Source organism: Trichosurus vulpecula, chromosome 9 (assembly GCF_011100635.1).
Source record: "Trichosurus vulpecula isolate mTriVul1 chromosome 9, mTriVul1.pri, whole genome shotgun sequence".
Classification (NCBI taxonomy): domain Eukaryota; kingdom Metazoa; phylum Chordata; class Mammalia; order Diprotodontia; family Phalangeridae; genus Trichosurus; species Trichosurus vulpecula.
This window is the reverse complement of record NC_050581.1, coordinates 113,273,717-113,282,392: the sequence shown is the minus strand read 5'-3', so window position 1 is coordinate 113,282,392 and position 8,676 is coordinate 113,273,717. Positions and strand designations below refer to the sequence as shown.

General features: G+C 53.0%; 1 protein-coding gene across 1 annotated transcript; it reads left to right on the top strand.

Moving 5' to 3' along the window:
• The first annotated feature begins 237 nt into the window (after positions 1–237).
• Positions 238–8,646, top strand: LOC118831609 (death domain-containing membrane protein NRADD-like). The gene is made up of 6 exons (XM_036738999.1): positions 238–739; positions 3,000–3,132; positions 3,739–4,032; positions 7,323–7,491; positions 7,642–7,781; positions 7,909–8,646. Exons 1-6 carry the CDS (start codon positions 668–670, stop codon positions 8,229–8,231), a joined length of 1,131 nt encoding a protein of 376 aa, XP_036594894.1. The 5' UTR covers positions 238–667; the 3' UTR covers positions 8,232–8,646.
• Positions 8,647–8,676: the final 30 nt, after the last annotated feature.

Here is an 8,676-nt window from a genome sequence, read left to right as displayed (position 1 = left end):
GGGACCTCCTAGCCCCGCCCCTCCACGGGAGCCTTTCTCTAGATGCCGCACGGGACGCGACCAGACGGGACGGGGCGGGGCGGGGCGAGAGGCAGTCCCAGCCCCCACAGAGCTGGGGTGGGCGGGCGGTCCGACAGTTCAGAAAGTGGGGGGTGGGGGGTAGGGCTCGGCGGCGGGTGGGGGGAGGCAGGATCTGGAGAGCTAGTCGGCGGCGCGGAGGGAGAGGAGTCGGTCCTTCGCTGTCCTACCCGCTTCTGGTTCCCCGCCGCCCCAGTTTCTCCGGCCTCTGCTCCGTTTGGGCGTCAGCTTAGGACCCCCCGCCTCCCCCGCAGGATTACTACCAGACTCGTCGGGCCCCAAAGCTCCTGCCCTCCCAGGCTGCCTGGGCGCAAGCGGCTCCTGATCCTCAAAGCCTGCTCTCGCCCCACTTCACCCCCAGACTCCTGCAATCCACTTTTCCCCTTCTCTGGCCTCTCCAAGTTCTCGCTCAGCCTCCCGCACCCACCCTCGTGCAGGCTTCCCTCCCCGACCTCCCTTCGGGCCCTTCTCTAGGGTTCCCCAGCCCCATCCCCTTCGTACCTCTCCCCATTCTGCGCCCGCCCCGGCAGCAGGGCAAGTACCGAGCCTCCTCCGGACACAGGCAGGAACCTGGGGTCCAGACACGAAGATGTCCGGGGACAGGCGGCGGCCGCGCCCTTGGCTCCTGTGGCTGCTCCTGAGGTCGCTGCTCCCGTCCGAGGTGAGGCTCCGTCCGTCCGTCGGTCTCTCCTCCATCTGCCCCACCCTCGGGTGGCTGGCCTGTCCTAACCCGGGAGGCAGAGCTGGGAGGGAGGGAGAGAGGCCCACACCCTTTGGGGAGGCTCCGGACCCTTTGGAGGACTGTAGTTCTGACTTAGCCGTGCGAAGGGAGTTGCCACCTGGTGCATCCCTCTGCGTCCAGACCGGGCAGCCAACTCGGACGAAGTCTGGGGAAGTACTTCCATTTCCCAGTGGGAGGGGAGTCGGAACCTCGGGGTAGACGGTTGGAAGCGGGGGCGGGGGAGCAGCTTTATTTTGGAGAGAGGCTTTTGGCCCCTGAGTCTGACGCCGGGGGAGAGGAGGAGGGAGCCGGCCCTCGGTATTCTGGAGAGGGGCGTTTGAGACTCTTGAGGCGGGCTGACGAAAAAGTAACTAATAGACTGTTGGAGTGGGAGGGTCCTTAGGGATGGTACTAGTTCAGCACTCCTTTTAAAGACGAGGAAACTGAGGCTCATTAAGGGTAAGAAACTTAGCCAAGTTCATGCTAGAAGCAAAACTAGAAAACAGGTCTCGCGGCTTGAAAGTAGATGCCATGTGGATTTGAGAAAGTCGAACCCAATCTCTGCCCATCTGCCACCCCACCCCCCCACCCCTCACCGCGGCCGGAGGCTTTGACCATATATATATACCATCCAAGCCTCAGCCAGGTTTAGGTGGGCGGGGAAGCCTAGGGCCCAGGAATGTGTGAACACCCAAGTTCTCCCTTCTCCTTCTATTCACAAAGGATGAGAGCCCCCAAGGCAGGGGTGTGGCCTCATGGGAATAATGAGCCATATACTTGGGGAGACGGAGCCGAGGGCCAGAACAGCCATGTACATACAAGCATGGAGTGGGGAAGACACTTTGAGATCCTATAGGGAATTTTACAGATGAGGGATCTGAGATGCAAAGAGACCCAGCTCCCAGGCAGGGAGCAGCCTAGCTGTCAGGGCCGTTGGGATTCCCCCAGAATGCCTAATCTGGGGAATCCAAATTGATGGTCAGAGCCAGATGGGCTCTTAGAGCCTAGAATATAAAGCATTAGGGACCTCAGGAAATGGAACCGAATTTGGAACTGAGGAGGACCGTGGGTTTAGTCTAATTCTCTCAATTTACAGTTGAGGATCCTGAGGCCCAGAGAAGGGAATGCCTTGCTTAAAGGCCACTAAGACAATTAGAAACAGGGCCGGTTGGGTCCTGCAGCCCCTCCACAAACCTTCTAACTGTATCCCAGATAGAGCTGCATCTTAGGGTCAAGACAGGGTCACTAGGGAACTCTAAGGAAGGGGAAGAAGGAACTGGGGGAGGGAGGTGCAGGGGTTTAGCTGGCTGGGTTCAGGGGGATCTTTGCCAGCTTGGGGGTCATTGTTGAATCCAGTTGGCACGGTCTTCCTCTAGGTCATCCACTTCATCCCCTTCTGTCCAGACCGCCTCAGATTTCCGAAAGGGTGTACCCTTTGTCCCCACCTGTGGCATCTCTGACAGGCAGGAAATTGTATTTTATGCGTAGAAGCAGGGTCTTATTGCAGGACCCTCCTCTGAGTTCTCAAAAGTGTCTGCTGTGACTCAGGGGAAGGGACCATACCTCTCTGAGCCTCAGTATCATCTGACTAAAGGAAATCATGGACAGGAGTTGCAAACTGTGCCCCCTCCCCAGCCCACTGTTTCATTCTCTGTCCAAGCAAAGATTGGGGGCTGGAGCGGGATAGTATTTATGTATTATTTTTGTCTATCCCTATTTTCAAGTGTGTCTCTTTCTGTCTTTGTCTCTTTCACTCATCTCTCCAGCTCCCCCACTTCCCTGTTCCTCTCTTTTTCCATCTTCCCTGTCTCCCCATCCCCCTCTCTGAAGGAGGCTGTCCTGGTTCTCTCTCCTCCTGTCTTTCAAAGGCCCCCCTTGCTGGGTCACACAGGAAGTCTCTTCAGGCCCCCACCCCCTTCCCTTTCTTCCCTTCTCCTGACTGCAGCTGTTACATATCAGTGTTTCTTTCCCAACTTTCTCCTTGTCTGTGTCTCTGTCCTTTTCTCAGCACCCTCCCCCGCCTAAGGTTCTGGCCCCTGCTCTGCCAGGCTCCTTTCCTCCCCGGGCTGAGCCTGGGGGAGAAGGAGGAGGAGGGAGTCTGGGGCCTGAGGGAGTGGGGAGTGCCTGAGGGGAAGCTAGAATTTGGTGGGTAGCTTTTCCCCAGTTGTTGGTATTCTTCCTTACTGGGTCTGTTTCCCAGGTGTGGGCTGGACAGTTCTGTCCCAGCGGACTCTTCCCTTGGGGAGATCTGTGTTGCAACACCTGCCCCCCAGACTGGGGGACCTCAGAGCCCTGTGGAGAAGCTGATGTAAACTGTAAACCATGTCCTTCCAGTACGTGAGTGTGTGTGTTCGAGCGCCCAGGCTTGGGGCTGGGGGGGGAGGCCTGGCAGGCAGCTGGGACAGGCAGTGGGTGGGGAGGGGGAAAGGAAGGAGAGAAGGACGTATTTTTTCATGTAATTGTAATCAGTCTTCCTGTGGGGTGCTTTTAAAGTTTTCCAAAGCATTTAGAACATTGGCTTTTGCAGTGAGAAGACCTGGGTTCAGATGCCATCTCTGCCACTAGCTGACAAAGTCCCCAGCTTCCTCTGAGCCTGTTTCCTCTTGGGGGATAATTCTAATTGCTTCAACCTGGGAGATGGGAGGCTTCATGATCAATGCCAGATCACCCTGGGAAGTAGATGAGGCAAAATTCCCTCAGCCTACAAATGGTGGGAACCAAGGCCTGAGATCAAATGTGGAGAGAATGGCAGGCACTTTTAGAGCCAGCAGAGACCTGAGATCCCCTAGCCAACTCCCCTAGGAAGAAACAGTCCCAAAGGGGAAGTTATTGGCCTCAGAGTGAGTTAGGATCAAAGCAGATACTCAAACTATTTCCTGGCCTCTGGTTCTTCCTAGGGTACTGCCAGGCCTTACTTTGTTCCCTACTTTCCCCCACAGATGAGACCTTGTCCTCAGAAGGCACTTCCAGGCCCTGCCAGCCTTGTTGCAGCTGCCCCATCGGACATTTTCTCAACCACACCAACCATTGCCAGCCATGCAAGGCCTGCCCTCCAGGCAATGAAGCCAGGATTCATTGTGGGAAGGACACTGACACTGTGTGCCAGCCCTGTCCTCCGGACACCTACTCAAAGGAGAGCAGTGTCCAGGAGCCCTGCAAAGCCTGTACCCATTGCAATCAGAGCAAAGTTGTGGTCCTGGCCTGTACTCGACTCTTTGACACCCTTTGCATGGGTGAGGTTGGGGGACAGGAGGGGTCGAATTCATGCCCCCAAAAAACAGGGTCAAAATTTGGGATGCAAAAAGTGAAGGCTTCAAGAGCGGAGGAAAGGCAATCACTGGGGACTGGGTTACTCAGGGAAAGGCTTTCAAAGTGATGGGCCTTAAAGGATGGGGAGGATTTTGGAAAATTGGAGATTAAGAATGTAATCTTAGGGTCTCAGAATCATGATACCAAGACTGGAAGGTTCCCTGAGCTAGAAGAGACCTTATAGATTCTCAGAGCTGGGCTGGCAAGGGTCCTTAGACTACACAAACTAGAAGGGACCTTAAAATGATGGAGTGACAGAGCTGGAAGTGCCCTTAGAGTAAGAAATATTAGAACTGAGAGGAATCTTAAGGGACCATCTGACCCAGCCCCCTTCTTTTTCAGAGATGGAAACGGAGGCCTGTAGAGGGGAGGTAGTTTGCCCAGCATCACAGAGTTAATGTCAAGGAGGATATTTGGGAATAAAGGAGATGGGGGTAGCAAAAATAGCCAGAGTTCAAAAAAAAGCAAATAAGCATTTCTTCATGAGCTCCTCTATGCAAGGCCCTACCCTATGATGGATAGGAAAGTGCTGGAAGTGAGAAGAGATTGACCTTCCTTCAGTAGGGAAGGGAACCATATTGAGCTGACCATGAAGACCTTCCAGCAAGAGGGATTCTAGTCCCCAGGGTCCCAGGTTTCTGCTCTCCCTAGGTGGGGAAGTGATGCCCTTCATTGCCAGAGAGGAATTAACCAAGGGGGAGATGAAAGTGCAAGGGATTGTTATTAGACATCAACAAGCTGTCCCACCTAAGGAAACTGGGAGTGAGTGCATGGTTGATGGGCTAAGCCATTCTCTTCTCTGGTGCCCTGAAAAAGGGTTGGCCAGTCTTCTTCTCCCTCTAGTTCTCTCTTTTCTGTTTCTCCAAGGTTCCTCAGCTTTCCAAGCCAGATCTTTCAGTGAAAAAAAGCTTCTAGCCGTTTGGTCAATTAATGGTGTCTGGAGACTGCCACTCATTTAGCAATCCTCTTCCCCTTCACAAGGCAGTGCTGGTCTCTAAGGCAGAATGAGCCCAGGACTTGGTTTCCAAAGACCTGGGTTTGAATCCTGGCTGTTTGCTTAATGTCACTGTTACCTCGGGGAAGTCCCGTTCCATCTCTGGACCTCTGTTTCCCTCATCTATAAAGTGATAAGCTCTCTTAGGTCCCTTTCCATTCTAAAGCCTAGGATCCCATGAATCCTCCATTATATTGACAGGACACAGGGGCTTCAGGGATTCGGTGGAAGAAGCATCAAGGGCCTGAACCCAGGGCAAGTAAAGTTTAGGTATGTCCTAGGGAATGGAGGAAGAGGCCTCAGGAGTTGGACAGGTTGGTGCAAAATGAGGCTCAGCCTGGAAAGGAGAAAGGTAGCTGGGGCATCACATGCAGTGTTTTACCAAGGATGAAGTTTAATAGTTACCAATTGAAAGTCTCAGATGGCTTCAGAAAGTCAATTTCACAAGTACAAAATGCAGGACCTTTGATTGGCAATTCCTCTGAAAAAGATCTGGAGGTTGTAGTTGACGGTCAATAACGCAGTACAGCAGCCAACGAAACTAAATGGGTTTTAGACTGTGTTGAGGTGCATGGTGCGCCTGATAAATCACACGTGGAGTAGCAGTTCCACACTGTCCAAAGAACAGTGACTAAGATCTCTACCAAGATGGTAGCAGCAAGGGTTCCTCTGACCTTCTACCCCGAAAGGTGTTTGTCCCCCATCCCTCTGACCTAATGTCCCTTCATCTCTGACACTTTGTTCCCTGTCCCTTTGTCTGTTGTTCTGTTCCTCTTTGACCCTCCATGTCCCCTACCTTGTTTCCCTTATCTGCCCCGTGTGGTCTAACCTCTATTCTCCATCCCCTTGTCCTAATCTTCTCTCTGGCCCCTTTATATTTGTCCCCCCTTTAATAAGCATTTACTAAGTTCCTACTGTAGAAAGGCCTTGTGTAGCTTCCTCCATGAGCTTAATCTCCGCCCATCTTTTGATCTCCTTCCAAACCCTCTGTATGTACTAACCCCATCCCTCTGACTTCGATCCTTTTGGTTCTCACCGTTCCAACTGCCCTTTTGTTTCTGCCCTTCTAACTCCTAGTACTTGCTTCCCATTTCTCTGACCCTTTGTCATTCCATACACCCTTCCTTCCATCTGTATTTAATCCTTTTGACTCTCTAGCCTCTCCTCCCCAAATAAGGAGGTAAAGATCATGAAACACAGGGGTGGAGAGGCAGCTCTGGACCAGGGTAAGAGAAATAAGTCCTGGCTCCTTTCCACTTTCTGCACATCACGTGGGGATGCAGGCAACAGCAACTCATTTCATATACCTTTATTTCTTGTCTCTATCCAGGTTATGAGCTAGACACCTCTCTTCCTTCCCAATCCATCTTCCACTACAAAACACCCAGGAAAAGGAACTGTGCCTCCTCTCTCCTCCCTAGTGTCTAAAATACTGCCCTGTACGTAGCAGCTGAGAAGGCAGGGTGGTTAGACTATGGAATCTCTTAATCTTCCAGCTTTAAATCCTATGATCCCATGAGTACCCCCCTAAAGCAAGGGTGGAGAGATGTGGTAGGGGCCTCAGAGGATCTAGCTTGGGTTTGAAGCCAGGCCTGGAACTGTGGAACTGAGGACTTGCGTGTGGTGGTGAGAACTGCTGCCTGACTGAAAGAGGGGTTCAGGCTTGTTTGGGGAGTTGAGTGAGGGGTGAAGAGTGAAGCTTAGAGGGGATGGAGGGGGTAACCTGGGGACATAAAGTCCCCAGAAATGCCAAGCAACTCCAGGAAATAGTTGGGGAAGGGAGGCATGTGGGAAGTACTGAAGGCTACAGGGAAAAGAAAAGATCCTAGCAAATGTGGCTCTAAGGCTTTTCTCCACACAGAGTATCATCCCTAGTGTTGGGGATCCCCTCTGGGAAGTTGCCCAGTCTATTCATGGGCCTCGGGAACACAGGTGGGAGGGGTGTCCCCACCTCTCTGTCTCCAAGCCTCATCCCTCTGCCCTATCAGACCTGTCCCCACACCTGCTTTCCCTGTCATCCGATTCCCATTGGCTATATTCCCATCCCTCCATTCCCATTACCCTGCACCTGTTAACTGACTCCACCTATGCTTCTGGCCCCAACCCTCTGAGGCTTCATCTATGGAAGTTCCCCATACCTTGGTCCCTTACTTCCCTGGCACCTGTTATTCAGTCTTCAGTAGTCTGAACTTGTCCACATACCTCTTGCTCTGTCCTCAGATGAGGAACTGCACATCCTGATCCGTGATGCAGAAGCCAAGGGTGCAGACTCCAACGTCTCCTCCACCTTCCCCTTGCCTCCCAGGGACTCTGGTGTTATCATCCCCATCTATTGCTCCCTGCTGGCAGCTGTGGTGGTGGGACTCCTAGCCTATGTTGCTTTCAAGAGGTAGGTGGAGAGTCTAGGTCCCTCTTGGACCCCCTCCCCAAAGCCCAGCACCAAACTCAACGGGTAGGGAGAATCTGGAGGTTGATGGTTAGAGAGGGTGAGTCCTTGGGCCCTTTAAGACTCATGTTCTTTAAACTACCCACTCAACAGCTGGAGAACCTGTAAACAGAAACAGCAGCTAGCAAAGGCTCGGGTTGGGGAGCTGGGTGTTGCTGAGGGGGAGAAGCTACACAGTGACAGCAGTATCTGCCTGGACACAACAGGACTCCATGAACACCATGTGGGCAAAGGTGAGCCCATCATTATGCTTGCATGTTTCTCTGTAGCTCAAACCTTCACCTGCCACTGACCACCCATCTCTACCATCTTCCATCACTGAATCCCATTCCCTGTGTCTCGTTACCTTTTCCTCATTAGGGGCCCAGCCGGAGGCCTGTCAGTGGCGTCTCTATGAGCAGCTCCCCAGGGGACAACAAGAGGAGGTGGAGCAGCTGCTGGTGGCAGGCAGCCCACCCAGAGCAGGCTGGCAGGTCTTGGCTAAGCAACTGGGCTATGAAGCTGAGGCTGTGGAAATGATGGGCCAGGGCCCAGCACCTGCTCACACCTTGCTACGCAACTGGGCCACTGAAGGTGGGGCTAGAGCCACCCTTGAGGTCTTGGAGACATCACTGAAGGCAATAGGCCGAGAAGATGTGGCTAGGGCCCTGTGGAGTCCTGACGAGGGTAATTCCATAGTATGAATTTTGGGCCCTGGCTGTCAACCTGGGACTTTCCCTCCCTTCCTCCACCACCCTACTTCTCTCAGGGAAACATGGTTGGCTGCTTTGACTTCAGGGTCCATCTACTTCTCTCATCCAGACAGGCCTCTGGTACCTCTGCCCGTGAGGAAGGCTTATGAGGCCCCCACGGCCTGTTTCCCTGGCCCCTGGAGGTTGTTTGTAATGTCCAATGGATAGCAATGGGCTTTGGTCCCTGTTTTCCTGCCCCACAGTGAAGTCCCTTGAGGCATAGGGGCTGGATGGAGTAATGGAAGTAATGGCACTTCCTGCCAGGATGGCAAGTTTCCAGTTCTTTGAAGTAGGAATTAGGCTTAGGTAGAGAGAGCCTCCAAATCTGTACCTCTACACCAATATTTGGTCTCACAGTATGTTTCCAAATTAAAGGATAACATGTCTAACCTCCTTT